The sequence below is a fragment of the Ranitomeya imitator genome, chromosome 4 (genome assembly GCF_032444005.1).
Source record: "Ranitomeya imitator isolate aRanImi1 chromosome 4, aRanImi1.pri, whole genome shotgun sequence".
Lineage (NCBI taxonomy): Eukaryota > Metazoa > Chordata > Amphibia > Anura > Dendrobatidae > Ranitomeya > Ranitomeya imitator.
The window spans coordinates 20,453,241-20,470,469 of NC_091285.1; the positions used below are offsets into that span (position 1 = coordinate 20,453,241).

The 17,229-nt window shown below is 44.9% G+C and overlaps 1 protein-coding gene across 2 annotated transcripts in view; it reads right to left on the reverse strand.

The window, feature by feature from the left end:
- The window catches only part of DENND5B (DENN domain containing 5B), a 70,967-nt gene that overhangs the window by 17,508 nt on the left and 36,230 nt on the right, over positions 1 to 17,229 (reverse strand). For both annotated transcript variants that reach the window (XM_069763283.1, XM_069763282.1), the window contains 11 exons: positions 15,137 to 15,268; positions 11,985 to 12,137; positions 11,551 to 11,629; positions 9,260 to 9,341; positions 8,016 to 8,144; positions 6,199 to 6,320; positions 5,695 to 5,840; positions 3,698 to 3,816; positions 2,901 to 3,088; positions 2,322 to 2,404; positions 1,473 to 1,599 (listed from right to left, as the gene is read on the reverse strand). In XM_069763283.1, coding sequence (XP_069619384.1) covers positions 1,473 to 1,599; positions 2,322 to 2,404; positions 2,901 to 3,088; positions 3,698 to 3,816; positions 5,695 to 5,840; positions 6,199 to 6,320; positions 8,016 to 8,144; positions 9,260 to 9,341; positions 11,551 to 11,629; positions 11,985 to 12,137; positions 15,137 to 15,268 — 1,360 coding nt within the window. The remainder of the gene's footprint in view (positions 1 to 1,472; positions 1,600 to 2,321; positions 2,405 to 2,900; positions 3,089 to 3,697; positions 3,817 to 5,694; positions 5,841 to 6,198; positions 6,321 to 8,015; positions 8,145 to 9,259; positions 9,342 to 11,550; positions 11,630 to 11,984; positions 12,138 to 15,136; positions 15,269 to 17,229) is intronic.

The following is a 17,229-nucleotide window of genomic DNA, read 5'->3' on the forward strand; positions in this document are numbered from 1 at the left end:
GGCCTGAGCTGTGCTTTACAATAGGGTATTTTTTGTCCCCCGATTCCCTACCTATGCTGCCGAAATACCTTACAAAAGTGGCCTTTTTTGCATGTCAATCAGGCTGGTCAGGTCGGATGGGCGTGGTCACAGCGCTGTTTCTCCCCCACATCTTGCTTATGTTCCCGTTGGTGGCGTAGTGCTTCTCGCATGCGCAAGTGCCGAATGCACTGCGCAGCTGTAGAAAAAGAGCGCGCTCGCCGCTATTCAGCGGTTTCTCGGTGGGCGCGGCCATCTTCCTGAGGCCGCGCGTGCGCAGATGGAGTCTCCTGCTTCCCGAGGCTTCAGGAAATCGAACTCGGCTTCAGGAAAATGGCCGCCGCGATGTCCATCTGCGCATGCGCGGCATCCCGCGGCCATTTTCCTGAAGCCCCGGGAAGCAGGAGACTCCATCTGCGCACGCACGGCCTCAGGAAGAGAAAGGATAGTATATCCGAAACGTCGCCACGCCATTCAGGCATTAAAGTTCATTTTTTCTTTAATTATTTTTTGTGCTGTTTTCCTTTTTTTGTTCTTATGCTTGGAGGTCACTGGTTCAGTGGTCAGGAAAGCGTTGCACACTTTAAGGTAATACTGGATGCTGTACCAATTTTTTTCTATATATATATATATATATATACACATATATATATATATATACACACATATATATATATATATATATATACATATATATATATATATATATATATATATATATATATATATATATATATATATATATATATATATATACACACATATACACTAACGCATCGGGTATTCTAGAATATGTATGTATGTATGTAGCAGCCCCACAGAGAGTGTGAGGGTGTGAGAGAGAGAGAGAGAGAGAGAGAGAGAGAGAGTGTATGTGTATATATATATATATATTAGTGTGTATCTTCATATTTATTTATATATCGTATATATATCTTCATATTTATTTTCATGTTTTTCTATTTATATTTCTATATTGAAGTATATAGAAGAAATGACAATCTCTTATGGCTGTGAAAGCAAGTGGGGCCTTTAGTAAACCCCCATCTGCCACGACAACCCATATAGGTAGTGAAATAGTTGCACCAGTTGATTGCTGCAGTCAGAGATGCCAGCGGCATTTTCGCTACACAGCAGTGGTCGGAGTTGGCTGTATAACACAGCCAGCACCCTCTGTGTATGGACAGAGCTCAGTTCCTGCACCCGACATTGGGGAAGGGGCCAATATCCACCCTTGAATTTAACTCCATGTCTCTTAGTATTTGTGCAAAACCCTTGGTATTAGTTTTCCGGCAGAATCGTCTTCTTATCTCGGCCTCTGCAGGCGTCAGAAAGCGATTATGGATGACCGCCTACGTCTCTACTCCATTCACCTTGTCCACGCAAGATTACAGCAGAAACACAAGCAATATACTGAAATAGCGGTGTCCCTTTATTATTATTATTTTTTTTACCTATGAAGTCCCAGATGAAGACGCTCTTGTGGAAGATGCGGGCAGACTTAAATCCGTGATGAAAGACTTGCTCCAGGGCTGAGACGAGGCCGCTTTCTCCGCAGAGCAGGATGGTTAGACTGCCTCTCTGCGGGAAGACGAATTGTGGATTAGCCGCTAAGGTGGATTAGTGCTGAAAACCTGCGCTGCATAACAAGATCCGGAGAGGAACCCGAGGGGATCAGCAATGACAGAGTAAAGACACAGCCGGGAGGACCGGGGTCCCCTCCTCTATGCACAGGACTAATACATGCCGACATATCTAGATTTCCAATAGCTTCACAGCCACAGGTTGGGGAGATCTCCTGAGCCAATGGAACCAAAATCTGATATTCTACATTTGTGTGACAAAGGGGTGTTGACTATCGGAAAAGTGGCTTATCCAGAAAGAGGTGGAGCCTGAAATCACACAATGTGCTCTGAACTTTGCTCAAACTGGACGGTCCTCAGCATAAGCCACATTGAGAACTGTTGTGCCGTCCAAAAGATTAGGTCGCCCCCTTAAAGGGTTCCTAAAGTACCGACTATATACCCTTCATAGGCTGCACGGTGGACTAAGGGTCTATAGCTCCTTGTTATCAGCCCTTGCAGACTGAGGGATGATTAAGAACATGTAGCATTACGGCTATAAAGGATCATGTGGAAAGTAGGTTAATCCTGCTAAAGTAAGATGGCATTTTCAGGTCAGAGAGAGAAAGAAAGCCGCCACTGTGACTGGGGAATTGCTGCAGACAGCGTCACCTCTCCAGCTGCTTCATATCGATGCAGAATGTACATCAGAATAAAATATGGAGCAGCTTTTTTTTTTACCTCTTTTTCCGGCTTGTGAAAATGTTTTACGATATTGTTCACCGCTTCGCCGATTCCTTCCTGGATCTGTCCGGCATTTGGTTCTGTAAAGAAATACAAAAGTCAATATCTATCAAACCTGCACATGCATATGTCAAGGCTGAAACATAGAATGGGGCTCTGAAGTGCACCATATATAGGACCCAGAGAGCTGAGTCCAGCGCTCATTCTCCTACCTACCAGCTTCATTCAATCGGGCATATCAAAGGCCCCATGGCGGTCCCAGCTGTCAGACCCCACCAATCAAAGTTATCCGCTACCGAGCAGATAGGTGCAATCTTTGAATGTTGATTGAAAAAAAAAACCCAAACCCTTAACTGTTTATATCTGGCACTAGCAGATATAGACTTACTAGAAGTCAGTGAGGTAATGCTCAGTCTTCAGTCAACAGGGAATGTCAGAGGCCCCATGGCGGTCCCAGCTGTTGGACCCCGACTAATCAGAAAGTTATCAGCTACCTAGTGGATAGGTGCCATCTTTAACTGTTAGTTAAAATAACCCTTAAATGTTGATATCTGGCACGAGCTGATATGTACTTACTGGAATTCTTCCCTGACAGAGAGGTAATGCTCAGCCTGCGGGCCAAGGTGGGCGATTTCTGCAGCGGCGGGGTCCGACTTTGCTTCCCGAGATCATCGTCAGACACCGGTGTTATGAGCTCTCCGATTAGGACTCTCTCCAGGCTTCCATCGTCGACTCCTTTTCCCAACCAACGTCCACACGGGAATCTAGAACAAATAAGTAAAAGGCCTCATTACCTCCTGCAAAACCTGGCAATGCATTTTGAGTATTCCCCCCTCCACCTTTTGCCTGGAGAAAGAAAACACTTCATCTTCCTAAATGCAATACATCACTGCCTTCTCTGCAGGGCGACCATACAAGTTATTTTACCGATAGGTCGGATCAAATCCATGAACGAGGGAATTTTTATGATTCTCAACACTTTATGGCAACTTTGCCACCGATGCAGTGGCATGAGTAAAGTGCCCGTTACCAGTCCTGCAGGACCTGTATCTGGATTTTCCTAAGCAAAACTCAAAGTAGCCCAGTGATCGTTTGTGAGTAAGCAGATCTGGATTTGTTACATAATTACAGGGTACGAAATGGACAGAACTTCAAGCTGAACTCCACAAAGGGCTGGGAAAAGCAGCGATAAAAACTCAGAGAAGTGCGTAAAGGGTTATCACAATGACAGCGTCCAAGCATGGGGACAACATCAAGGACAGCTACAGCTTGGAAGACGTGACTCATCGATTGAAAAACATTAATTCCGTCTTATAGAATTTTATAACTCCATAATAACCCAAACAAAAATTCCAATTCCACAAATGGCTTACTTGTACGTGTGCCCGGTTATTTCGTTCCTGACCATGACGCAGTCGACCAGCCATTTGGCCAGAAGTCCTGAGTTGTCGTGCCCCAGCTGGGCTGTAGTGAGTTTGCCCAGATTCTGACACTGATGAAAAAGCAGCGATATGAAAAGAAATAAAAAGTCAGAACAATATAATTAAAACCCCTTCTAAATCTTTGTCAGGAATATCGGATATCGCAATTTTTTTATTTTTTTTATTACCCCTCCAAAAAAAAGAAGTCAAACCAAAATGTTAACAGGAGTGAGCATTTATATTGCTAGATAAAAATAAATAAATCTCGAAATAGAAGGTCCGTCAACAGCAGCGTGACAACGGTCTCTACATCGCAAGAATCAACAAACAGTAATAAGGAAAAATAAAAGATCTATCACAACACTGGAAATATTCAAGGTGGAGTCTCAGTCAGACAACTAAAAGTAAAAATATTACATAGGAGATATATATATATATATATATATATATATATATATATATATATATATATATATATATATATTTATATATATATATATATATATATATATATATATATATAATTATTATATCTAATAATAGATATATATAAAATAAAGGTTCTGCCAACAGCAGTTTGTTGATGGTTTCTTTGTTGCAAAGAGCAATGGAAAAAAAATGAAAAACTAAAATGTACAGGAACTCAAAAAGATAATATTCAAGGTGGTAAAGGTATTTTGGAGCAGAGACAGGATATAGGTAAAAAAGAAAAATATAAAGTCAGTCATCAGCATTTTTTGGATAGTTTCTACTCTGCAAATAGTAAAAGGAAAACTAAAAACAGATCGCTCTGTAACAAAACGATTAAAGGTAAAGGTCGTATTCAAGATTGAGCGTCACTATGATATTCTTGAACTAGATGAAGACTAGGGATTATATATTTAGCACTTTTAGTATTTAAATATTCATTTTGCAAATAGAAACCATCAACAAGCAGTTGTGTGATGGACATTCTATGTTGCAAAGTATAAAAAAAAGGGAAATGAAAGGTAATATTTAAGGTGGAATGTCGCTTTAAGATGTTTTTGAGAAAAGCTATTTTATAGGTCTAAAATTTTAAAAAAAGGTCTGTCAGAAGCCTGCTGATTGTTTCTATGCTGCGAATTGTAAAAAGAAAATGAAAAATAGCTACAAGAAAAAAAAAATGAACATATCACATCACAATGAAAGGTGAAGGTTACATTCAGGCTATGTGCACACGTTGCAGATTATTTGCGGTTTTTTAGCGTTTTTGCGCTATAAAAACGCTATAAAACCCGCAAATAATCTGCATACATTAAGCATCCCATCATTTATAATGGAATCCGCAATTTTTGTGCACATGATGTGCGTTTTTCCGCACTAAAAACGCATTGCAGAAAAATAATGAACATGTTCATTAATTTTGCGTTTTTTTTGCGGAATTCCCACTGTCTAATGCATTGGGAAATGTCCGGAAAAAAAAAAACGCGCAAAAAACGTGCAAAAAAACGCATGCGGATTTCTTGCGGAAATCTGGCAGAAATGTCTGGATTTCCACAGGAATTTTCTGCATGAATTCCTGAACGTGTGCACATAGCCTCAAGATGGAGCAGTCAGTTATGATATGCCTAGTACTCATCATTAAATATTTATTTTACAAATACAAGATCTGTCAACAGCAGTTTGTTGATGGTTTCTAAGTTGCAAATAGGAAAAATAAAAATATGCGACAACACCATTACGAAAAGAGTATTAAAGGTGGAGTGTTGTTTTATAAAAGATTATAGGTGTAGAAAAGGTCCAACGACAGCAGTTGGTTGATGGTTTTTCATCTTAAAATGATGAATTAGGGAAGGAATATTAAGACATCGTGCATGATCTACAGAGAAGAAACCAACAAAAGTGCAGCCAAATGTCACCGCGGATCCCTCGAGCCGTAACGTGATGACTACTGACAAGGACGTGAGACCTTTCCGATGGCGACAAACCTCAAATGTCATCTCCAGCAGGTTCTTGGGGATCTGCATGACTCCGGTGTCCCCCAGCTCTCCGGAGACGCACACCCACGGATTGGACGTGGTGATGGCATTGCTCAGCTTCTTGATGGGGATAATCAGCGCTCGGTATGGAATCACTGGAGACAGGAAAAAAAATAATAATTATGTGACGTGAAGACCTCAGACTTCTCTCTGACCCACTTTTCATACAGAGTCCTGACACGTAAATTGGGTCTAAAGCAGCGAGATTGCACAATAAAGCCTTTCATCGGGTCGTTACCGGCCTAATGAGCCCAGGATATGAGAACTGATGGGTTATCGGAGGACAACGGACATCAGGGCCGGGAAAGATAAAAGATTTTAATGGAGAATTTTAAGGGGTACTCCACATTATAGCTCCGGTAGGGACTGCAGAAGTGATGCAGGTATCAGTTTTTTGCGAGTGTTCCTCTTACTGTTCAGAAAGTGAGAATAGGGAAACCCGACGTCACTTACGGATGGTGGTGAAAACGCTGGTGAAGCAGAAGTAGTCCACAGCGTTCAGAGAGAGGAGATGGTAGAGAAACTGCTCCTTCTCCTCCTCGCAGCGTAGGAAGGCGTAGCGCTTGTATAACTTCCTGCGAGAAAAACAGTAATCAGCACCTCTAGGAGCACATGTCCTGCCGCGATCTAGAGGAGAATCAGCGCCCCCAGATCCATACAACCTGCTGCAAAGCAGAGAACAATCACCTCCTGCCAGCCGGATATCAGTCTGCACCGGTGCGGGCAGATGGCAAAGCTAGAACCAGGTGACGTCAGTCCGGGCAGGGAGTGCAGCTAGTCCTGAACTATATGACATCGGTCTGGGCAGGGAGAGAAGCTAGTCCTGAACTATATGACATCAGTCCGGGCAGGGAGTGCAGCTAGCTCTGACCTATATGACATCAGTCCGGGCAGGGAGTGCAGCTAGCTCTGAACTATATGACATCAGTCCGGGCAGGGAGTGCAGCTAGTCCTGAACTATATGACATCGGTCCGGGCAGGGAGTGCAGCTAGCTCTGACCTATATGACATCAGTCCGGGCAGGGAGTGCAGCTAGCTCTGACCTATATGACATCAGTCCGGGCAGGGAGTGCAGCTAGTCCTGAACTATATGACATCAGTCCGGGCAGGGAGTGCAGCTAGCTCTGAACTATATGACATCAGTCCGGGCAGGGAGTGCAGCTAGTCCTGAACTATATGACATCGGTCCGGGCAGGGAGTGCAGCTAGCTCTGACCTATATGACATCAGTCCGGGCAGGGAGTGCAGCTAGCTCTGACCTATATGACATCAGTCCGGGCAGGGAGTGCAGCTAGTCCTGAACTATATGACATCAGTCCGGGCAGGGAGTGCAGCTAGCTCTGACCTATATCACATCAGTCCAGGCAGGGAGTGCAGCTAGCTCTGACCTATATCACATCAGTCCGGGCAGGGACTGCAGCTAGTCCTGAACTATATGACATCAGTCCAGGCAGGGAGTGCAGCTAGCTTTGACCTAAATGACATCAGTCCGGGCAGGGAGTGCAGCTAGCTCTGACCTATATCACATCAGTCCGGGCAGGGACTGCAGCTAGTCCTGAACTATATGACATCAGTCCGGGCAGGGAGTGCAGCTAGCTCTGAACTATATGACATCAGTCCGGGCAGGGAGTGCAGCTAGCTCTGAACTATATGACATCAGTCCGGGCAGGGAGTGCAGCTAGCTCTGAACTATATGACATCAGTCCGGGCAGGGAGTGCAGCTAGCTCTGAACTATATGACATCAGTCCGGGCAGGGAGCGCAGCTAGTCCTGAACTATATGACATCGGTCCGGGCAGGGAGCGCAGCTAGTCCTGACCTATATGACATCACTCCAGGCAGGGAGCGCAGCTAGTCCTGACCTATATGACATCAGTCCAAGCAGGGAGTGCAGCTAGTCCTGACCTATATGACATCAGTCCAAGCAGGGAGCGCAGCTAGTCCTGACCTATATGACATCACTCCAGGCAGGGAGCGCAGCTAGTCCTGACCTATATGACATCAGTCCAAGCAGGGAGTGCAGCTAGTCCTGAACTATATGACATCAGTCCGGGCAGGTAGTGCAGCTAGCTCTGACCTATATGACATCAGTCCGGGCAGGCAGCGCAGTTAGAACCATACGACTTTACAGCAGGTAGGACTGCTACAAATATAATATGAGCACCAGGCAGGTAGCGCCGCTAGAACCATATGACACGGGTCCAGGCAGGCGGTAAACCAGCCATCACAGTCCCCACAGATATGTTGGCACGCTCGGGGCAGTCGCACTCACTTGGTGAGCATCTGGTTGGTGAGAAGCTGCTTGAGATGCTGGGACAATAACTTCTTCTCCAAGGATAGTCGTATCCAGCCCCGCGCTCTGCCCACATCAGTCTTTATAACACTCAAGTTCTGGATATGTCTAGAATTAAAAAAAAATTATATATATATATATATATATATATATATATATATATATATATATATATATAAATTAATACATATGGATGCATTTGTATTTGTTCAGCAGTCCTCCTGTCCACTAGAGGGGGCTCTGCTGATACTGCATTATAATGGAATTCCTGCAAACATGTATAAAGAGAGCTCCATCTAGTGGTTGCTGCAGGTAAATGAAAAAAAAGAAAAATGAATGTGTGATCTTTCCTACAACATAAAAAGGCCGCAATTCATCAGACACTTTGAAAAGTTGCAAAAAAAAAAGCCTTGGAGTATTACATTTCCCATCTTATGTAATCAGGAACTCTGCTACCTTGCAGTAAATGTCAGATAGGTGACAGTTCTCTTCTTCAATAGTGCGCATTCCCCTTTAAGAAAAACATGCTGCAGGCTAAAGAAACAGAAAAAAAGGAAGCAAAAATCCTATAAATCCCCCTGACTTGTCAGCTTGGTGATCAATGGCCAAAAGCAACACTATAAATATTTGATGCCAGAAAGCGTGGGAAAGTAAATTATTCATACTCCGATTTCTTAGCCTGTGATGTGAACATCTAGTAAAAAATGAGAAGACCAGAGGTAGGAGGGCGCATTACAGAAGTAACTTTGCCTCTGCTGTGATTATTCCGGTAACCACTAGGGGGAGTCTGATAATGGATCATTGGCAGCTGTAGAAATGAATGAGTTCTCAGTGAGCTCCCCCTAGTGGTGACCGAAGCAGCCAATTTATCTGTTACACGTTATGAGCACCTTTTTATTTGCTCTTTGGTGGTCGCATCTTTACTGGCTCCTGTGATCTCCCGAACGATCTTCTAAGCTCACTTATGATCAACTGGCTGCCTCGATAATCACCACTAGAGGGAGCTCAACATCAAGATAGTTTGCAGTGAGCTCCCTCTAGTGGCGGCTTCCGGCGGTCATTTACATCCACCTTTCTGAAGTGGACTCGGCGCTCTGTATCGGCAGAATTGAACTTCAACCATTGTTAGGAAAAGTTAATATATTGCCAAAAATATTGGCTAATGGAGGTTTACAGTTCTAGCTCTGCACGCTCCCGTACCGGGCTTATGTCCTCCTACGTACCTCATGTCCTGAATAAGTGACACTCGCAAGGACGGCATGGGAACGCTAGTGTCCGATCTTCTCCGCTCGGGGCCCAGCCCAACTTTTCATTTAGAGAAGAAAAAAAAATGATAAATCTCATGTAGAATATCTACTTTACAAAAGTATGAGTGGGGGGGGAATATTAGAAATTTGTATTATTTATCACTTTATTATTTATTTTATCATTTATATTATAATTTATGTTCTTTTATCTAAAAATACAAAAAAAGAAAAAAAAAATTATATATATATATATATATATATATATATATATATATATATATATATATATATATATATATATATATATATATATATATATATATATATATATATATATATATATATATATACACACACACACACACACACACAAAGTGGGGCAAAAAAGTATTTAGTCAGTCAGCAATAGTGCAAGTTCCACCACTTAAAAAGATGAGAGGCGTCTGTAATTTACATCATAGGTAGACCTCAACTATGGGAGACAAACTGAGAAATAAAAATCCAGAAAATCACATTGTCTGTTTTTTTAACATTTTATTTGCATATTATGGTGGAAAATAAGTATTTGGTCAGAAACAAACAATCAAGATTTCTGGCTCTCACAGACCTGTAACTTCTTCTTTAAGAGTCTCCTCTTTCCTCCACTCATTACCTGTAGTAATGGCACCTGTTTAAACTTGTTATCAGTATAAAAAGACACCTGTGCACACCCTCAAACAGTCTGACTCCAAACTCCACTATGGTGAAGACCAAAGAGCTGTCAAAGGACACCAGAAACAAAATTGTAGCCCTGCACCAGGCTGGGAAGACTGAATCTGCAATAGCCAACCAGCTTGGAGTGAAGAAATCAACAGTGGGAGCAATAATTAGAAAATGGAAGACATACAAGACCACTGATAATCTCCCTCGATCTGGGGCTCCACGCAAAATCCCACCCCGTGGGGTCAGAATGATCACAAGAACGGTGAGCAAAAATCCCAGAACCACGCGGGGGGACCTAGTGAATGAACTGCAGAGAGCTGGGACCAATGTAACAAGGCCTACCATAAGTAACACACTACGCCACCATGGACTCAGATCCTGCAGTGCCAGACGTGTCCCACTGCTTAAGCCAGTACATGTCCGGGCCCATCTGAAGTTTGCTAGAGAACATTTGGATGATCTAGAGGAGTTTTGGGAGAATGTCCTATGGTATGATGAAACCAAACTGGAACTGTTTGGTAGAAACACAACTTGTCGTGTTTGGAGGAAAAAGAATACTGAGTTGCATCCATCAAACACCATACCTACTGTAAAGCATGGTGGTGGAAACATCATGCTTTGGGGCTGTTTCTCTGCAAAGGGGCCAGGACGACTGATCCGGGTACATGAAAGAATGAATGGGGCCATATATCGTGAGATTTTGAGTGCAAACCTCCTTCCATCAGCAAGGGCATTGAAGATGAAACGTGGCTGGGTCTTTCAACATGACAATGATCCAAAGCACACCGCCAGGGCAACGAAGGAGTGGCTTCGTAAGAAGCATTTCAAGGTCCTGGAGTGGCCTAGCCAGTCTCCAGATCTCAACCCTATAGAAAACCTTTGGAGGGAGTTGAAAGTCCGTGTTGCCAAGCGAAAAGCCAAAAACATCACTGCTCTAGAGGAGATCTGCATGGAGGAATGGGTCAACATACCAACAACAGTGTGTGGCAACCTTGTGAAGACTTACAGAAAACGTTTGACCTCTGTCATTGCCAACAAAGGATGTATTACAAAGTGTTGAGATGAAATTTTGTTTCTGACCAAATACTTATTTTCCACCATAATATGCAAATAAAATGTTAAAAAAACAGACAATGTGATTTTCTGGATTTTTTTTTCTCAGTTTGTCTCCCATAGTTGAGGTCTACCTATGATGTAAATTACAGACGCCTCTCACCTTTTTAAGTGGTGGAACTTGCACTATTGCTGACTGACTAAATACTTTTTTGCCCCACTGTATGTATATGTGTATATATATATATATATATATATATATATATATATATATATATATATATATATATATATATTAAATATATATTATAATATATAAAAAAATTATATATTAAATATTAAAATGTATATCTATAAATAAATCTTCTATATTATATTTCATATCCATAAATACAATACTAATTTTATACAGGAGTTAAAGGGGGTATGCTGTAAAGCAATGGCGGCTCTTATGGGCAGAGTAATGGCGGCCAATAGTGACTGACGCCCTACTGGATTCGGCGGAGACTTACTTGGCGATTCCAGATTATGCTCATGCCGCTCCTCCCTTTCTTGATACTGGACCAAATGAGACCATAAGGCAGATTTTCCCTGAAACGATCACAAAAAATGTATAAAGCCAAATCTGTCACTTTTAAAGGAAAAGTCAGATTCCCTGTTGTGCTATACAGACACAGGATGTAATTCGCACCGCCTCCGGTGGCCACTAGGGGGAGCTGACTGAAGGCAGTCCCTCTAAGCAGTACAGTAAGGGTGTGAGGAGTCAGACTGGGGCGAGCCATGTAATGGTTAATCTGCAGTAATGGCCTTTACACGTGGTGGAACATGCGGGCAGATATCAGTCTCACTGGTACATTACTGGCACCACCGCACCGACAGTCCGCGCCACTCTCCGCTGTATGAAGCAGTTTGGTGCGGAGGGTCACGCACGCTCCCGCTAGATTACCTGTTTGACCTGCAGGCCGTGACTCCAGATCCTCTCCAGGAGGTCGCACAGGCTGGCGATCAGCGTGTTCTCTTCTAGTCCTGTAATATTGGCGTCCGCGTGTCCCAGCTCCACAGCTTCGTGCCCCATCTTCTCTACCAGCATGCGCTTCGTCTGATCAGACAGAAGAGAACATCAGCGTCACCCGTTACCGGGCAGGAAACCTGCACAGCCATTATACGCCCTCCCACCCCAGACCCAGTGCTCGCTGAGCCGGCCATTACTCTCCAGCCTGGAACCAGTCTGACAGCCATTTAGTCTGCATCATCGTTAATTAGTCTGGCTGTAAGTGCCACATTTACCACATCGCCGCCCTCCTGCCCCTCCTCGGTTGGACGGAAGGCGGCTTTTAATTTTAAGGAAGTCGTTTAATCATTTGTGGAAAGTGATGCTTTCCAGGACGTATCGGGGCAGATCTATTTAGACCGAAAAGGAGACAGCTGAGAACTAGATCCGGTGAGGTCTCGTTATCAAGCTGTAAGATACATGGAGGACGTGTAGACGCTAGACCCACGCCACCTCCAGGTTATTAGCTCACTTTAATCATCTTTTTGCACCCTGTGGCGCGCTGTATGCCACGTCCTGCCCACTAAGTCAGGCAGCTGTGTGTCTCGGGCTTCGCAGCTATTGTTGTGCGGTAGATTCCCCTCCCCGCATCTGTAGAGCGCGCTCATGTTTTCTTTGCATCTGTAGTGACATTCGCTCTGCTTTTAGATTGCTCTTTCTGTATTTAGCGAGCGCCTCATCTCCCACCGTGCGCACCTACAGCGCGAGTGCCCAGTCCCTCTCCTCATCCGTGCACCTCTAAAGCTTGCTCAATCCCTCTCCTCCACCGTGTGCATCTATAGCGTGCTCAATCCCTCTCCTCCACCGTGTGCATCTATAGCGCGCTCAATCCCTCTCCTCCACCGTGTGCATCTATAGCGCGCTCAATTCCTCTCCTCCACCGTGTGCATCTATAGCGTGCTCAATCCCTCTCCTCCACCGTGTGCATCTATAGCGTGCTCAATCCCTCTCCTCCACCGTGCGCATCTATAGCGTGCTCAATCCCTCTCCTCCGTGTGCATCTACGTCGCGCTCAATCCCTCTCCTCCACCGTATGCATCTACGTCGCGCTCAATCCCTCTCCTCCACCGTGTGCATCTACGTCGCGCTCAATCCCTCTCCTCCACCGTGTGCATCTACGTCGCGCTCAATCCCTCTCCTCCACCGTGTGCATCTACGTCGCGCTCAATCCCTCTCCTCCACCGTGTGCATCTACGTCGCGCTCAATCCCTCTCCTCCACCGTGTGCATCTACGTCGCGCTCAATCCCTCTCCTCCACCGTGTGCATCTACGTCGCGCTCAATCCCTCTCCTCCACCGTGTGCATCTACGTCGCGCTCAATCCCTCTCCTCCACCGTGTGCATCTACGTCGCGCTCAATCCCTCTCCTCCACCGTGTGCATCTAAGTCGCGCTCAATCCCTCTCCTCCACCGTATGCATCTACGTCGCGCTCAATCCCTCTCCTCCACCGTATGCATCTACATCGCGCTCAATCCCTCTCCTCCACCATGTGCATCTACGGCATGCTCAATACCGCTCCTCCACCGTGTGCATCTACGTCACGCTCAATCCCTCTCCTCCACTGTGTGCATCTACGTCGCGCTCAATCCCTCTCCTCCACTGTGTGCATCTACGGCATGCTCAATACCTCTCCTCCACCGTGTGCATCTACGGCATGCTCAATCCCTCTCCTCTACCGTGTGCATCTACATCGCGCTCAATCCCTCTCCTCAACCGTGCACCTCTAAAGCTTGCTCAATACCTCTCCTCCACCGTGTGCATCTACGGCGCGCTCAATCCCTCTCCTCTACCGTGTGCATCTACGGAGTGCTTAATCCCTCTCCTCCACCGTGTGCATCTACGGAGTGTTTAATCCCTCTCCTCCACTGTGTACATCTACGGCATGCTCAATCCCTCTCCTCTACCGTGTGCATCTATAGCGTGCTCAATACCTCTCCTCCACCGTGTGCATCTACGACGCGCTCAATCCCTCTCCTCCACCGTGTGCATCTACGTTGCGCTCAATCCCTCTCCTCCACCGTGTGCATCTACGTTGCGCTCAATCCCTCTCCTCCACCGTGTGCATCTACGTCGCGCTCAATCCCTCTCCTCCACCGTGTGCATCTACGTCGCGCTCAATCCCTCTCCTCCACCGTGTGCATCTACGTCACGCTCAATCCCTCTCCTCAACCGTGCACCTCTAAAGCTTGCTCAATACCTCTCCTCCACCGTGTGCATCTACGGCGTGCTCAATCCCTCTCCTGCACCATGTGCATCTACGGAGTGTTTAATCCCTCTCCTCCACTGTGTGCATCTACGGCATGCTCAATCCCTCTCCTCCACTGTGTGCATCTACGACGCGCTCAATACCTCTCCCCCACCGTGTGCATCTACGGCATGCTCAATACCTCTCCCCCACCGTGTGCATCTACAGAGCGCTCAATCCCTCTCCTCCACCGTGTGCATCTACGGCGTGCTCAATACCACTCCTCCACGATGTGCATCTACGGCGTGCTCAATACCACTCCTCCACCGTGTGCATCTACGGTGCCCTCAAATCCTCCTCTCCCACTGTGCGCATCAATGCCGTGCTCAATCCCTCTCTCCCACCGCTCAAATCCATCTCCTCCACCGTGTGCATCTACAGCGTGCAGGCTCTGTCTCTCTCCTTCAATGTGAACATCTACGGCGTGCTCAATCCCCCTCTCCCACCGTGCTCATCTATATCATCAGCATTCAGTCCACCCTGCACACATCTGCAGCGCGCACGCATGCATGTCCTTTCTACATCTAGCTTGCCATCACAGGCTTTCTTTCTGCTTTCTTCCTGCATTTATAGCGCCATGTCTTGCTCACGCACACGCTCTGCGTCTGTAGCACGCTCACAGTCTCGCTCTCTCGGAGACTGTACCTTACTCTTTCTGCAGCCATCCTACGCGCTCCCTCCGCACCTTTAGCGCTCTCCTTCTAGGCTTTATGATTCTTAGCGCACCGAGAACGATCAATAGAAGTTCTCTCCAGATTTCTGCTCCCAAAGACGACGACGGGGGGGCACGAGCGTCTCTCACCTTCATTCGGCATTCCTTCAGTAATCCTTCCACAAACTTTGAATTCGTCTGCGCGATCACCGCCGGGGACAGATCTGACAATTTGGGCTGTCGAACGGTTTTCCCCAAGCTCCGTGCCTCCTGCATGTATTTCTGAAATTTTTAGAAGACAAAAAGCGATGAGTAACGAGAGCGATTATTGGAATTCATTATTTTCTCCTGAATCCGAAATTTCAAGGGGGTCGGTCATTCCGAATCTGTATAGCGGTTATATTTTGGATCTACCGTAATTATTGATCCGGGTCAATCTGTGACTAATAATACCGCAGTGATCCCGGCATATAGATCGCGGTATTTAGATCACGGCAGTAGTTTTGACCTCCAATGTCCTATATATCTTTATTTGCATAGGAAAAGGGGGGCGACTAAGGAGAACGCAGGATGGTTTTCGGCGGCCATTCACTAAGGAACAATAGAGCAGAAGGCAGCGCTATTATCTCCTAATGAAAGCGGATGAAAATAAAAAAGGATCAGGCGCCTTTATTCATCTGGCTTTTATTTCCTTTCTTAAAGGGACGGTACAAAAGCAGCATTTACCGAAATGACAATTTAAAAAAAAAAAAAAAAAAAAAAAAGCTTCGAAATCCTTGGAGGAAAAAGGGTTAAAAACCATATCCAGTAATCGCAGGAAAATCTTGATATAATGAATAATTAATAATGGTGCTGTGCGAGACCCTCACAAATCATAAGGGTGGGTTGACTTTTAAGTAGAGAAAACAGAAAACCCCTTTAAAGTCCGGAAAAAAAAAATGACTTAACAGCTCTAATGAAGACGTATGCGTCTCCATGGTTACAGACTACAAACAAATCCTGCGTAGTCAGGACCCTTTTAACTAAGCAAAACATTTATTAACAAAAAATAGGAAGAGGTACGGGGTTCGGGAATGGGATTGTAGGATACATTTGTAACCGGTTACCTTGGAGACGCATTGGAATGTAGAACAGTTGGAAAAAAAAATTAAAAAACTAATTTTAAAGGTTTTTGTTTTTTTTTAAAAACTGAAGTTGGACACAGTCAATAATTTATTATGTATACTTGTCTGTTTATTTTCAATGGGTAGTGTAGAGAAAGCTGCTGCCAATCACTTCTGGCAGAGGCTTATATTCTTGAAAATAAAAAAAAGATTGGGCATGCTGAAATTCAACATGCCCCATCCAATTTTTCCAATACATTTTGAAGTCAGTATAGAGTCGGGACACCCCCATAAACATTAGAAAAAGCTGTGGTTTAGCCAACTTCCAGGTTTATGACCGACAAACTCATCTATAGGATCAGTAGATCACAAATGTAGCTAAATCTGCCAAAAATCCCCTTTTTTTTTGCACGCATGCTACTTGTTTTGTGCGTGTGAAAGGGCAAAAATGACAAGAGATAGTAAAATAAACACTGCACACAATGGTGGCAAAAGCTCAGCTGTGATCAAAAAGCGCATCAAAGCGTGGGGGGCGCGGGAAGGCAAGCGATGGGATGAGAAGCGGCGGGGTTCAAAGTGATCGACACTACAAAGCCCATCTACGAGTCGTGAGGTTTCGAAAAAGGTGCAAAGCGGCTGTAAACCTGAGCAAACAAGACAGACGTACCAGGCAGCACTCTGAGAAGGATTTTTTGGGAGGCCGTACGGGAGCGGGGAAGCCCTTATCCCACTCCCAGAATGCCATAGAGTTCTGGCGGAGTAAGTTCTCCTCTGACGGCTTAATGAGGAGCACAACCCCCACCGCGAGAGGGAGGACAGAACGTAAAGAGAAGACGCAGGCAGGCATGCACATGACCCGGAGCAAAGGAAAAAAAAAAGAAGACAAAGTAAATACAGAATAGCAACATAAAAAAGGCACAAATCAAACAATGGCTGCAACCAAAAAAAAATGACATCGCGAAAAAAGTCACCTTAAAGGGCAACGCCACCTAAAATAACCCGTTTTATAAATTTTTAGATGGATGTTGTACGGGTTATATCCATTTACCAGCTTCAGGTTCAGCTTTTCAACATGGCCGAATGGAAATTTTGACGAAGACGACAAAATCAAGGACTTGTATTTCCCGGTGAGAATATTAC